Below are 15,678 nucleotides of genomic sequence, written 5' to 3'. Positions count from 1 at the left end.
TTCATTGTGTATGCAATTAGTGTATATTCCAATTACTTTTTTGCAAGTACCAAAACTATCTTTTGCTAGTTAGTACCAACTACCTCATTTTTTTTTACTTTTTATTGTGCAATAAACTGCTCAATTTATTTAATATTACAAATCAGATCTTACTCCTAAACCAATATTATTTCATAGTGACCATCTGTCCATTTAACTTTGTTTACCACTACTTAATTTAGTCCCTTATATATTTTCTCCTTTATTTTAGCTTTATATAACTACCCTAGTTTATATATTCACAATTGTTAAAATAATCAAGGTGCTATTCTTAGGTGCTAAAGTAGAATAAGTTCACAATTTTGCCATTATATTCCAAAGCTCATTTATTTGATTACCACTTTATTGTTCACCACAACTTATATTAGTCCCTTTTATATTATAATTTTATACTATAATTCTAACTTTAAAGAATTACCTTTATAGTACTACCTACTATCATATTCCCAAGCTCCATTATTTGATCATCACTTTATTTGTATTAGTCCCTTTTATATTGTCTCCTTTATTTTAGCTTAAAAAAAAAAAAAAAAAAAAAAACTACCTTAGCTCATTATTTTACATTTGTTAAATAATTCAGGTGCTATTTTTTAGCTTAAGACTATTTACTTTGTCTTATACTTAATTCTAATTATAGATTCACTACAAATCTTATGATTACAAACATTGATCCTGATACCAACCTCTTATTTAATGACTTAAATGAATCAAACAGTTACTGTAATTACTACACTGCAGAACAATCAAAGGCACTTCTCAGTGCCAACAACAACATAACTATCTTTAACTACAATATCAGATCTTTAAGCAAGCATTACCTGGAGAGACATCATAGCATTACTAAATTCCTTACATGCCAATATGTTCATCATTACACTAACTGAAACCTGGCTAAAGCCTGACAGTACAGATGTCTATGCCATTCCTGGTTACACAGCCATACACAACTGTTGGCCAGACCAACAAGGGGGTGGCACAGCCATATACTACTCAGACCAACTAGAATGTATCACTAATACTTGCACAAGGGATGAACATGGGGAATATATAATAGCTAAATTCAAATCGAAATACCTACAAAAACCTCTCACATTGATAAACATCTACATAGTTCCACAGTCAAACATTAGCCAATTTAGTCAAAACCTAGGAAGTATGATAACTGATGCACGCATGAACAAAGATCACTTACTACTCTCAGGTGACTTCAATATAAATCTCCTGCAAGACCAGGACCCACACGTTACTGAATTCACAAACACAATGAGTAACTGTATGTTGCTACCAACAGTAACAAAACCTACAAGAGTTACAGAGACTAGTGTTTCCCTACTTGACCACATCTGGACCAACACCATATCCCCTTTAAAATCAGGCATAATTACAGATAATACCACAGACCACTACCCTACTTTCCTCATAACAACTCTTGGTAAACTACCCCAAGACACTACTAAAGTCACCTTCAGACTTCACAATGAGGTAGCCATTAATAACTTCACAACAGCAGTAGCAAACATTGACTGGCACACTGAGCTAGAAATCTATACAGATATTGATGAATGTATTAATAATTTCTAAAAAAGACCCAATACCTCTATAACAAGCACTGCCCTAAAAAAACTAAACAGATGACAGCTAAGAGACTGAACAGTCCCTGGCTAACACCCAGCATTCTCAAATCCATAAATACAAAACACCGATATGAAAAACAGTACAGAATGGGTCACATAACCAGAGACCAAACAAAACGTTACTCGTCAATCCTAACCAGCCTGATAAGAAGGGCAAAAAAATTGTATTATGAGAACAGATTATCCAACTTACGAGGTGATATAAAAAAGACCTGGAAAACCCTATCAGAAATTCTGGGAACAAAAAAGATATCACGAAATAGCGAAATAAAATTAGCAAAATCAGATGAACCCCAACTCCCACCAACAGAAACAGCAAACAGACTCAATGATTTCTTCTCCACTATAGGACAAAACCTTGCCAATAAAATCCCAAGCTCAGATACCCCACCAAATGACTACCTCACCGGCAACTACCCGAACACACTGTTCCTATCTCCGACTAACCCATACGAAGTCTCCCTTATTATCAACGCACTAAAAAACAAGGCAGGAGATTTAAATACCTTACCACCCTTTATATACAAAAAAGTGTCACAAGTGCTATCACCAATCATTGCAACACTCTTTAACAAATCCGTTGAATCCTCCACCTTCCCTACAGTACACAAAATAGCAAGGGTCACCCCGATCCACAAAGGAGGAGACCAAACAGAGTTGAATAACTATAGGCCAATATCCAACTTACACCCTCTCTCAAAAATCTTCGAAAAATTAATTCATAAACGAATCTACTCCTACCTTATCTCCCAAAACATACTCAACCCCTGCCAATTTGGATTCAGGCCTAATAAAAATACAAATGATGCTATTATACACATGCTAGAACATATATACACTGCAATAGAGAAAAAAGAAGTCCCACTGGGGATCTTCATTGACTTACGTAAAGCTTTTGATACAGTTGACCATGACTTGCTCCACGTAAAATTGTCACACTATGGTATAAGAGGGCACTCCCTCAACTACCTCAAGTCATACCTCAGCAACAGAAGCCAATATGTGTACGCAAATGGGGCAAACTCTTCCGCACAACCAATTACAGTTTGTGTCCCACAAGGAAGTGTCCTTGGCCCTCTTCTCTTTGTCCTATACATAAATGACCTACCAAATGCTTCGCAATTACTCAAACCCACACTTTTTGCAGATGACACTACATACGTCTTCTCTCACACGAGCCCAGTCACGCTAGCCAATACTGTAAATACCGAATTACAGAAAATATCTACCTGGATGAGGACTAACAAACTTACACTAAACATTGACAAAACCTACTTCATTCAGTTTGGTAACAGAGCTACAGATGTCCGTCTTAACATAATGATAAACGGATCACCTATCACAAAGCTAACAGAGGGAAAATTCTTAGGAATCCACCTTGATAATAGACTCAAATTTCATACACATATACAACAAATTTCTAAGAAAATTTCCAAGACTGTAGGCATACTATCGAAGATACGGTACTATGCTCCACAGTCAGCCCTCCTGGCCCTATATCACTCTCTTATTTACCCCTATCTCACCTATGGAATTTGTGCATGGGGCTCAACAACAATTAACCATCTCAGACCACTAATTACCCAACAAAAGGCTGCAGTTAGAATGATAACAAATTCTCACTACAGGCAGCACACTCCACCAATATTCAATACACTAAACCTACTCACCATACAAAACATCCATACTTATTACTGCACCTATTACATACATAGAACACTTAACTCTGATATTAACCCTCTCAAACATCTCCTTGCCAACCTCAACAGAACACATGACCATAACACAAGGCACAGATCACTCTTTGATGTTCCTCGTGTCCATCTCACACTATGCAAAAACTCAATGCACATAAAAGGCCCTAAAATCTGGAATTCATTACCTGTAAATATAAAAGAAACACTACCTGTTTATAAATTCAAGTCTCTTCTCAAAGATCACTTACTCACCTGGGTGGCTAAAAAAATCCAAATAAATACTGAATAACTGAACCTTATAAATTGTATATCTTAAATGTTTCTCACAATTATATCACATAAATGTTAAACCTAAAACCCAATCTAACTTTATTATTTTTTAAATACACTACCTAACAGAATACTCCATTCTACTGAATGTACAACAATGCATACAACCATATGACCTGTCTTTGTAATACTCACTTGTGCTTTATAATAATCTGTTTACATTAATGTTTTATCACTAATTTTATCATTGCTTAGTTAATGTTAAGTTAATTTTAAGACAGCCCGTAATGCTATGCATAGTATAAGTGGCTTTGGCATGCTGCTCTTATCTGTATTTTTTTGTACCTCTGTATGTGTGCTCAAATTGTTAATAAATAAATAAATAAATAAATAAAATGTATTTGTATTGGGGCTCCGGTGGCTAAAGCTGTCGCTTCAAACGGCAGATGTCTGGGTTCGATTCCCAGCCAGGGCAGAAATATTGGGCGTGTTTCTTTACACCTGTTGTCTATGTTCACCCATCAGTACAATAGGTACCTGGGTGTTAGTCGACTGGTGTGGGTTGCATCCTGGGACAAAACTGCCCAAATTTGCCCGAAATGTTCAGCATAACAAGGGGCTTTCTGTACAGTAGTATGTCATTGACGTCAGCTAGGACTGTATACCATGTGCATGTACTTGTAGTAAATAAAGGTATTATTATTATTATGAAAACAGTTCAGCGTCAAATACAAATTCGTTTTCTTTAATTCTATTAACACTGTAACAGAGAATGGGTGTAATAGAAAACGATAAACTTCTTTCAAGTATAACTAAATTATATATCACACTGCACAATATCGAGGAGGGGAATAAGTAAATTTATTCAGGTACAGGTACACATAAATAGTTACATAAATTATCATATATACCAGCATATGTGTAGATTACCTAAGATAACCCCAAAAAAAAGTTAGTGATCTATTTCCATTGGGGGTCCTTGTAGAGTAGGTGAAAGAGGTTCTTTGGATCAGTATCTTGAAATAATTTATAATTCAAGACAACCCATGCAGTGTGGCTTATTTCTACTGGGGTCCTTTTGATTTGTCGGGAAACAGGACAAGTGTTTCCGGACACGGGTCTTAGTCATGTGATGACCCGCAGCTGGAGCTTGTGGTCATCTGACCGAGGCCTTCCACTGGTTTAACCGTTCATCCCTTTAAAAATTATGGTCATGATTATAACCATGCGTAGCTCGATCCCTAGCGTACTCAGCTTACACACTGAGGTCCTTGGTTCGATCCTCGGTATGGTGAGACATATTCAACAATGAAGATAGTATGATGAGACATATTCATCAAGGAAGATAGTATAATGAGGCAATGATTATATGTCATTTGCTGAAAATAAATTATAATGGATTTATTGTTACTGTAGAGTGTTGATGTGGATGTAATGGACACAAGAGTAGTGGTGATGTGTACTGACGTAATGTATCTCTCTGACAGATCCTGCGAGACCTGCGACAAGGTCTCTTGAGGACCGAGAGACCTCTCAGGGAGACTGCTGTATTTTACACCAAAGGAACACCATACCAAGGTACTCTATCTTCTTTCTAAAACTTTTGTTTTTATGTTATAACGATTGTTAGTGTATGTTATTGTGAATGTTAGTGTATATTGTAATGGGTATTACAGTGTATGTTGTGATGGGTGTTACAGTGTATGTTGTAGTGGGTGTTACAATGTATGTTGTGATGGGTGTTACAGTGTGTGTGATGGGTGTTACAGTGTGTGTTGTGATGGGTGTTTCAGTGTATGTTGTAGTGGGTGTTACATTGTATGTTGTGATGGGTGTTTGTGTGTGTTTTGATGGGTGTTAGTGTGTGTTGTGATGGGTGTTAGTGTGTGTTGGTGTGTTGTGATGGGTGTTACAGTGTATGTTTTGATGGGTGTTAGTGTGTGTTGTGATGGGTGTTAGTGTGTGTTGGTGTGTTGTGATGGGTGTTACAGTGTGTGTTGGTGTGTTGTGATGGGTGTTAGTGTGTGTTGGTGTGTTGTGATAGGTGTTAGTGTTGTAGTGGGTGTTACAGTGTATGTTGTGATGGGTGTTTGTGTGTGTTTTGATGGGTGTTAGTGTGTGTTGTGATGGGTGTTAGTGTGTGTTGGTGTGTTGTGATGGGTGTTACAGTGTGTGTTGGTGTGTTGTGATGGGTGTTAGTGTTGTAGTGGGTGTTACAGTGTATGTTGTGATGGGTGTTTGTGTGTGTTTTGATGGGTGTTAGTGTGTGTTGTGATGGGTGTTAGTGTGTGTTGGTGTTGTGATGGGTGTTACAGTGTTGTGATGGGTGTTACAGTGTGTGTTGTGATGGGTGTTTCAGTGTGTGTTGTGATGGGTGTTTCAGTGTGTGTTGTGATGGGTGTTTCAGTGTGTTGTGATGGGTGTTTCAGTGTGTGTTGTGATGGGTGTTACAGTGTGTGTTGTGATGGGTGTTTCAGTGTGTGTTGTGATGGGTGTTTCAGTGTGTGTTGTGATGGGTGTTACAGTGTGTGTTGTGATGGGTGTTACAGTGTGTGTTGGTGTGTTGTGATGGGTGTTTAAGTGTGTGTTGTGATGGGTGTTTCAGTGTGTGTTGTGATGGGTGTTTCAGTGTGTGTTGTGATGGGTGTTTCAGTGTGTGTTGTGATGGGTGTTTCAGTGTGTGTTGTGATGGGTGTTTCAGTGTGTGTTGTGATGGGTGTTAGTGTGTGTTGTGATGGGTGTTACAATGTGTGTTGTGATGGGTGTTTCAGTGTGTGTTGTGTTGGGTGTTTCAGTGTGTGTGATGGGTGTTTCAGTGTGTGTTGTGATGGGTGTTTCAGTGTGTGTTGTGATGGGTGTTAGTGTGTGTTGTGATGGGTGTTACAGTGTGTGTTGTGATGGGTGTTTCAGTGTGTGTTGTGATGGGTGTTTCAGTGTGTTGTGATGGGTGTTACAGTTGTGTTGTGATAGGTGTTCAAGTGTGTGTTGTGATGGGTGTTAGTGTTGTAGTGGGTGTTGCAGTGTATGTTGTGATGGGTGTTACAGTGTGTGTTGTGATGGGTGTTAGTGTTGCAGTGGGTGTTGCAGTGTATGTTGTGATGGGTGTTTCAGTGTGTGTTGTGATAGGTGTTAGAGTGTGTTGTGATGGGTGTTTCAGTGTGTGTTGTTGTGAGTGTTACAGTTTATGTTGTGACATGTGTATCTGTTACCTGTTGAATATTCCGCGACCCGGGTGTCAAACCAGGTGTTTCAGTTGATAATGTGGTCAGTCAGATGTGTTCTTGATGCACGCAGTGCACGCAGTGCACGCAGTGCACGCAGCGCTCGCAGCGCACGCAGCGCATCCTTTACCTTCCTGTCGCTGCACATACTGTGGAAATACATGAACGAAATTTTAGTACGTGCTCCGTGCCTCTTATTATGTGATCCTCCATTTTATGACACTCGGTAGAACATTGATTAACGGGACTACGTTGTAGCGAAAATTGTAACCAGTGGCACTCTAATCTGATGTGTGTACTCTGCTTGTGGCACTCTGGTCTTCTTGATGGTGTGTGCACTCTGCTTGTGGCACTCTGGTCTTCTTGATGGTGTGTGCACTCTGCTTGTGGCACTCTGGTCTTCTTGACGGTGTCTATCTGGATTCTACCTGGAGGGCATTCCGGGGATCAACGCCCCCGCGGCCCGGTCCATGACCAGGCCTCCTGATGGATCAGGGCCTGAGCAACGAGGCTGTTACTTCTGGCCTCACGTAGTCCAACGTACGAACCACAGCCCGGCTGATTTGGCACTGACTTTAGGTATCTGTCCAGCTCCCTCTTGAAGACAACCAGAGGTCTATTGGTAATTTCACTTATGGCTGGTGGGAGGCTGTTGAACAGTCTTGGGCTCCGGACACTTATTGTATTTTCTCGTAGTGTACCAGTGGCACTCCTACTTTTCACTGGGGGTATGTTACATCGCCTGCCAAGTCTTATGCTTTCGTAAGGAGTGATTTCTGTGTGCAGATTAGGGACCTGTCCCTCCAGGATCTTCCAGGTGTAGATTATGATATATATATATATCTCACCTGCGCTCCAGTGAGTACAAGTCAAGTGCTTCCAGGCGTTCCTAGGTGTGTGCACTCTGCTTGTGGCACTCTGGTCTTTATGGTGTGTGTAGTCTGTGGCATTCTGGCTTTCTTGATGATGTGTGTACTCTGCTTGTGGCATTCTTTTCTTTTTGATGTGTGTGCACTCTGCTTGTGGCACTCTGGTCTTCTTGATGGTGTGTGTACTCTGCTTGTGGCACTCTGGTCTTCTTGATGGTGTGTGCACTCTGCTTGTGGCACTCTGGTCTTCTTGGTGTGTGTACTCTGCTTGTGGCACTCTGCTCTTCCTAAGGGTGTGTACTCTGTGGCACTCTGGTCTTCTTGATGGTATGTACTCTGCTTGTGGCACTCTGATCTTCTTGAGGGTGTGTGCAATCTATGGCACTCTGGTCTTCTTGGTGTGTGTACTCTGTGGCACTCTGGTCTTCTTGATGGTGTGTGCAATCTATGACACTCTAGTCTTCTTGGTATGTGTACTCTGTGACACTCTGGTCTTCTTGATGGTGTGTGTACTCTGCTTGTGGCACTCTGCTCTTCCTGATGGTGTGTACTCTGTGGCACTCTGGTCTTCTTGATGGTGTGTATGTACTCTGCTTGTGGCACTCTGATCTTCTTGATGGTGTGTGCAATCTATGGCACTCTGGTCTTCTTGATGGTGTGTGTACTCTGTGGCACTCTGGTCTTCTTGATGGTGTGTGTACTCTGTGGCACTCTGGTCTTCTTGATGGTGTGTGTACTCTGTGGCACTCTGGTCTTCTTGATGGTGTGTGTACTCTGCTTGTGGCACTGGACACTGAAATTTTTTTGTGTGAATATGGATTTATGTCTCATTCTTAATCCCAAGTCTTACTGTAGATCCTTCTACTAAAACAGCACTGTCAGCCTTCTGCAGTAAGCTGTTGCCTAAGTGACGTCTGGGGTCATATCCACACGTATTCTTGGGGAGCGGCAGGCCTGGTGGGCCCTGCAGACTGAGAACATGTTATACAGGGCTCAGCAGGATGTGGGTGGTTGACCTTCCGTTAGGAATTGTCACTTTTTTACACAGGGTTTGACAAGGTTAACGCTAATTACCCCTTAAGGATCCCTAGCTTTATTGACAAGCTATTTACAGGTTAAGGATTCCTAACTTTATTGGCAAGCTAAGAGCTGTTACCTACATCAGCTCATTTGAAAGCATTTTTATTGTTATGAGACATACAAGTAGGGAACAGGATGAAATTGGAGCCATCTGTGGGCCAGCATTTTCATTTGATCAACTGAAAAGAATAACTGAAAAGAATAACAGAGCGGCTAAAAGAGGTCAATATATCTGAAATGCGCAGGGAGACACTGGTCAGAGAAATAGCAAGCATCGAACTTAAGCTAAAAGAATCCTTTAGGAGTCAGGAATCGCGGGAAGAACTAAAAGCCATAAATGAAATCGAAAGAAACCCAAAGTATTTCTTCTCCTATGCCAAATCAAAATCGAGAACAACGTCCAGTATTGGGCCCCTACTTAAACAAGATGGGTCCTACACAGATGACAGCAAGGAAATGAGTGAGCTACTCAAGTCCCAATATGACTCAGTTTTTAGCAAGCCGCTAACCAGACTGAGAGTCGAAGATCAAAATGAATTTTTTATGAGAGAGCCACAAAATTTGATTAACACAAGCCTATCCGATGTTATCCTGACGCCAAATGACTTCGAACAGGCGATAAATGACATGCCCATGCACTCTGCCCCAGGGCCAGACTCATGGAACTCTGTGTTCATCAAGAACTGCAAGAAGCCCCTATCACGAGCCTTTTCCATCCTATGGAGAGGGAGCATGGACACGGGGGTCGTCCCTCAGTTACTAAAAACAACAGACATAGCCCCACTCCACAAAGGGGGCAGTAAAGCAACAGCAAAGAACTACAGACCAATAGCACTAACATCCCATATCATAAAAATCTTTGAAAGGGTCCTAAGAAGCAAGATCACCACCCATCTAGAAACCCATCAGTTACACAACCCAGGGCAACATGGGTTTAGAACAGGTCGCTCCTGTCTGTCTCAACTACTGGATCACTACGACAAGGTCCTAAATGCACTAGAAGACAAAAAGAATGCAGATGTAATATATACAGACTTTGCAAAAGCCTTCGACAAGTGTGACCATGGCGTAATAGCGCACAAAATGCGCGCTAAAGGAATAACAGGAAAAGTCGGTCGATGGATCTATAATTTCCTCACTAACAGAACACAGAGAGTAGTCGTCAACAGAGTAAAGTCCGAGGCAGCTACGGTGAAAAGCTCTGTTCCACAAGGCACAGTACTAGCTCCCATCTTGTTCCTCATCCTCATATCCGACATAGACAAGGATGTCAGCCACAGCACCGTGTCTTCCTTTGCAGATGACACCCGAATCTGCATGACAGTGTCTTCCATTGCAGACACTGCAAGGCTCCAGGCGGACATCAACCAAATCTTTCAGTGGGCTGCAGAAAACAATATGAAGTTCAACGATGAGAAATTTCAATTACTCAGATATGGTAAACATGAGGAAATTAAATCTTCATCAGAGTACAAAACAAATTCTGGCCACAAAATAGAGCGAAACACCAACGTCAAAGACCTGGGAGTGATTATGTCGGAGGATCTCAACTTCAAGGACCATAACATTGTATCAATCGCATCTGCTAGAAAAATGACAGGATGGATAATGAGAACCTTCAAAACTAGGGAGGCCAAGCCCATGATGACACTCTTCAGGTCACTTGTTCTATCTAGGCTGGAATATTGCTGCACTCTAACAGCACCTTTCAAGGCAGGTGAAATTGCCGACCTAGAAAATGTACAGAGAACTTTCACGGCGCGCATAACGGAGATAAAACACCTCAATTACTGGGAGCGCTTGAGGTTTCTAAACCTGTATTCCCTGGAACGCAGGAGGGAGAGATACATGATTATATACACCTGGAAAATCCTAGAGGGACTAGTACCGAACTTGCACACGAAAATCACTCACTGCGAAAGCAAAAGACTTGGCAGACGATGCACCATCCACCCAATGAAAAGCAGGGGTGTCACTAGCACGTTAAGAGACCATACAATAAGTGTCAGGGGCCCGAGACTGTTCAACTGCCTCCCAGCACACATAAGGGGGATTACCAACAGACCCCTGGCAGTCTTCAAGCTGGCACTGGACAAGCACCTAAAGTCAGTTCCTGATCAGCCGGGCTGTGGCTCGTACGTTGGTTTGCGTGCAGCCAGCAGCAACAGCCTGGTTGATCAGGCGCTGATCCACCAGGAGGCCTGGTCACAGACCGGGCCGCGGGGGCGTTGACCCCCGAAACTCTCTCCAGGTAAACTCCAGGTAAACTGACTGTATCTCGTTGACATCATTATGCTGTACGAATGTGTTCCATACTCGAGTCATCTTGGGTATATATGATCTCAGATGGAGTGATGTTCTGGAGAAGGGTACAGCCAGAGTGAAGTTGCTGCTTTCTGCCCGTCTTGTGGCATAAAAGCTTGTTTCACGCTGTCCTCGAAGTGGATCCAAGTGTGGTACTTTGACAATATTGGCCTTGTACATAACAGTAAGGCCACCCACATCCCTCCTGTGTTGAAGGCTCTGCTGAAATGACAGATCTATCCAGGATGGGTCCAGGCGAGAGATGAGACGTCTTGCTCTGTTCTCTACTCTATCAAGCAGTCGCAGATGAGAGGGGGGGGGCAGGCAAACCAAGAAAGAGGAGCATACTCAAGGTGCGAGCGTACTTGTGCCTCGTACAGAATCTTGCAACCCCTACTGTCAAGTAGATGCGAGATACGGCGAAGTGCTGTAAGCTTCCTGGCTGCCTTGTTTGCAAGATTTACAACATGGTTTTTCATGGTTAGTTTGGAGTCAAATTTCACCCCAAGGATATCAACTTCTTCTCCAGGTGCCAACACCCTCCCACTTTAACATGAAGCTCTGTTGACTGGGGCTCAGACACACAGCTGTCACCATCTGTGTAGTTTGTGACGTGCTGCTGCCTGCGGAGCATATTTTAACAGTTTGCTCTCCGTTTAGAACTTTCCAGCTTCATAATGTGTATAATTAACGAGGTGCCTGTAGGGACCTCGGGGAACTTCTCCACTTATTTCTTTTTCTCTGCCCTGTCCCCCTCTTCTATATATACTGGGCCCCTCACCTTCGTGTGTTAGTATGACTTTTAAATGTTGCAAGTCGGACCGATGGTCCGATGTGCGGGTTATTTGTATGTTAGTATTTATATTTGTTGAGTGTTAATCATTTTTTGTTTAATTATATCCTTGTTTTTATTATGATGTTTATATTTGTTTATACCTAAGAGCACTGAGTGACCCGCGTGATCAGTCATCTCAAAATATCACATCTCCCACCCTACCTAGTGAAGCGGCTTCCATGACCAGGTGTGTGTAACAACCCTCGTTGATCACATCACTCGTGACAGTGTTTACAAGAAGTTCTAATCAAGGTTAAGACTTGTTTTTTAAATCTTCAAACGTGGAACAAAGTCTTCAGAACACTTGCAATTCGTCTTCACATTCTTCATATTTCCTCTGACGTCAATATCAATAAACTTTCTTTTGATAAGTGCAACTTGTGGAAATATTTAGTTGTTCTAAGTATGGAAAGTAAAGTTACCAGATGATGACTGTGTCCAGTGGTGTGAGAACTTTGTTCTCTCACCACTGTTCTTAGTGTTCTCGCGCCACTGTTCTTAGCATTCTTACACCAGTTCTTACACGACTGTTCTTAGTGTTCACACATCACTGTTTTTAGTGTTCTCATATCACTGTTCTTTCTGAGAACAGTGATGTTAGAACACTTAATGAACCAGGATATTGTCTTGTCAGCCGTTTTAACCCAACCGAAGATCCGCATGCTGCTCGCCAACCGTGGCTCGGCTACATTCTTCACCACTCGATACAAATGAGTTACCAGACTATATACAGACTAGTCTTGATCCCCAGCCACGTCTTAAATATTTAAGAAGATAAACTTTATGTTTCTACCACTATTAGGTGAGCCAGACATAGAAATCACAACTCCTGAATCACCAGTCGCACCACAAAATGGTATTAACATGAATCACAACACTGGTTATAAGTATACTTTGAAAAATCTTACGTGTGACTTTAATGCTTAACAATTAAGTTACATTTACTCAGGAGCAAAATGAAGTAAATCAAGGCTACTCAACAAAGGTTCTTCACATGAGACACATTACCACCATCACTACCTGACCACACATCCTGACCTTCTATTCAAGTCTTCGTCTAGTCGTAGGCACTCTGAGTCCTTTCTTATTTCACTCATATACTCGTCAGGAATGGTATCTTGACACAGCTCTTAATCCTAAAGGAAGGTCAAGCTATCGTCAGTAGCCCTCTGAAGGCGACCCTCTGATTCCATCCCTGTGATCCGGGATGGATGATTGCAGTCCTGCAATTGTGATGCCGTACGTCCTAGGCTGAGATCACGGCAGCTCTGCTAATGTGGTGGGTCACTTAACTATAGTCAGTAATATGCAACTGGTTGATTCTGCCTTGCTCTTCATGGTGCTCGTCCTCTCAAAACTCAACAACATTGTCTTTTTCTAAGGCCAGCCCGATTTTAGACCCCAGCCCCCAGCCGGAGGGCTAGGGCGACTCTAGGTCTGCCTACCACTGACCCTAGTAGTTTTTGAGGTCTTTTAGATAAGGTGATTCTACCCGCTGATGAGAGTTCAGCCTAAAGAATGAGTGTCTTGACAGGTGAGTGTTCTTCACAGCGACGTACCAAGTAGGCCTTCCTTAGGCCTTGAGGTTTTCTTTACATGGTTGATGCCTTTTTCAGTTTGGTTAGATTAGGTTCAGTTAGGTTGCTTTCGGTTACATAAGGTTTGATTAGATTTTGTTAGGTTCAGTTAAGTTCCGATAGATTCGGTTTATATTCGTCGGTTGGTTCTGTAAGGTTAGGGAAAGTTAGGTTAGATGTGGTTGATGTTTTTCTCTACTGAAACGTCCGCCCTCTCAAAAAATACCAGGCCGAATCGTAGTAGGTCGAATCATCGTAGGTCGAATCATCGTAGGTTGAATAATCGTAGGTTGAATCATCGTAAGTTGAATCATCGTAGGTTGAATCATCGTGCATTCCCCTGCGAGTGAGGTGATAATAAAAAGCCTTGTGACTGTAATGACTAACATTTTGTAATTCCCACTAACTGTTAAGACTGTCGTTATCCTCTGCTACTAGTGTCACCTTCTCTTAACCTCCTGTGTCTGTACTCTACGTTTCTGGCTGCGAGACTCTCAACATGGAAGGCAAGAACATAGCGTCATACATACTTCCCTCGAGGACGTTTATTCTCTTCTCTAAAGCTGTGGTTCCCCAGGCAGTTCGTAGGTGGTACCTTCCTGTACTGGCAAGTTGATGAATAAGTCACCTGTGCAACACTAAGAGACAGAACACCTTCAGTCAAGGCAGTGAACACCTGTCAACTCTTCAAGACTAAGGGACTGACCACCTTGAAATTACACCTCTTCCTCCACTGTCTACAGTATAAAAGTTGTATCTGTATTCCAAGTGTTGCACATGTCTTATTCTGCAGTAATAAAACTGCCGAGAGTATGTTGCGTGGTGTTGAACAGTGTTGCGTGGTGTTCAACAATGTTCTGTGGTGTTGAACAGTGTTGCGTGGTATTGATCAGTGTTGTGTGGTGTTGAACAACGTTGCGTGGTGTTGAACAGTGTTGCGTGGTGTTGAAAAGTGTTGCGTGGTGTTGAACAATGTTGCGTGGTGTTGAACAGTGTTGCGTGGTGTTGAACAGTGTTGCGTGATGTTGAACAGTGTTGCGTGGTGTTGAACAGTGTTGCGTGGTGTTAAACAATGTTGCGTGGTGTTGATCAGTGTTCCGTGGTGTTGAACAGTGTTGCGTGGTATTGAACAGTGTTGCGTGGTGTTGAACAACGTTGCGTGGTGTTGAACAGTGTTGCGTGGTGTTGAAAAGTGTTGCGTGGCGTTGAACAATGTTGCGTGGTGTTGAACAGTGTTGCGTGGTGTTGAACAGTGTTGCGTGGCGTTGAACAACGTTGCGTGGTGTTGAACAGTGTTGCGTGGTGTTGAAAAGTGTTGCGTGGTGTTGAACAGTGTTGCGTGGTGTTGAACAACGTTGCGTGGTGTTGAACAGTGTTGCGTGGTGTTGAAAAGTGTTGCGTGGTGTTGAAAAATGTTGCGTGGTGTTGAACAGTGTTGCGTGATGTTGAACAGTGTTGCGTGGTGTTGAACAGTGTTGCGTGGTGTTGAACAGTGTTGCGTGGTGTTGAACAGTGTTGCGTGATGTTGAACAGTGTTGCGTGGTGTTGAACAGTGTTGCGTGGTGTTGAACAATGTTGCGTGATGTTGAACAGTGTTGCGTGATGTTGAACAGTGTTGCGTGATGAACAATGTTGCGTGATGTTGAACAATGTTGCGTGGTGTTGAACAGTATTGCGTGATGTTGAACAGCGTTGCGTGATGTTGAACAATGTTGCGTGATGTTGAACAATGTTGCGTGGTGTTGAACAATGTTGCGTGGTGTTGAACAATGTTGCGTGGTGTTGAACAATGTTGCGTGATGTTGAACAGTGTTGCGTGATGTTGAATAGTGTTGCGTGGTGTTGAACAATGTTGCGTGATGTTGAACAATGTTGCGTGATGTTGAATAGTGTTGCGTGATGTTGAACAATGTTGCGTGATGTTGAACAATGTTGCGTGGTGTTGAACAATGTTGCGTGATGTTGAACAATGTTGCGTGGTGTTGAATAGTGTTGCGTGTTGAACAGTGTTGCGTGTTGAACAATGTTGCGTGGTGTTGAACAGTGTTGCGTGATGTTGAACAATGTTGCGTGATGTTGAACAATGTTGCGTGGTGTTGAACAATGTTGCGTGGTGTTGAACAATGTTGCGTGATGTTGAACAATGTTGCGT

The 15,678-nt window shown here is 42.2% G+C and overlaps 1 protein-coding gene across 4 annotated transcripts in view; it reads left to right on the top strand.

Moving 5' to 3' along the window:
• Nucleotides 1-15,678, top strand: part of LOC128706052 (uncharacterized) — a 964,931-nt gene that overhangs the window by 503,357 nt on the left and 445,896 nt on the right. For all 4 annotated transcript variants that reach the window (XM_070093399.1, XM_070093398.1, XM_070093400.1 and 1 more), the window contains one exon: nucleotides 5,128-5,218. In XM_070093399.1, the coding sequence (XP_069949500.1) occupies nucleotides 5,128-5,218 (91 nt within the window). The remainder of the gene's footprint in view (nucleotides 1-5,127; nucleotides 5,219-15,678) is intronic.

Source organism: Cherax quadricarinatus, chromosome 42 (assembly GCF_038502225.1).
Source record: "Cherax quadricarinatus isolate ZL_2023a chromosome 42, ASM3850222v1, whole genome shotgun sequence".
Classification (NCBI taxonomy): domain Eukaryota; kingdom Metazoa; phylum Arthropoda; class Malacostraca; order Decapoda; family Parastacidae; genus Cherax; species Cherax quadricarinatus.
Note: the sequence above shows the minus strand (reverse complement) of the source record. Positions and strands in the feature narration are given on the sequence as shown.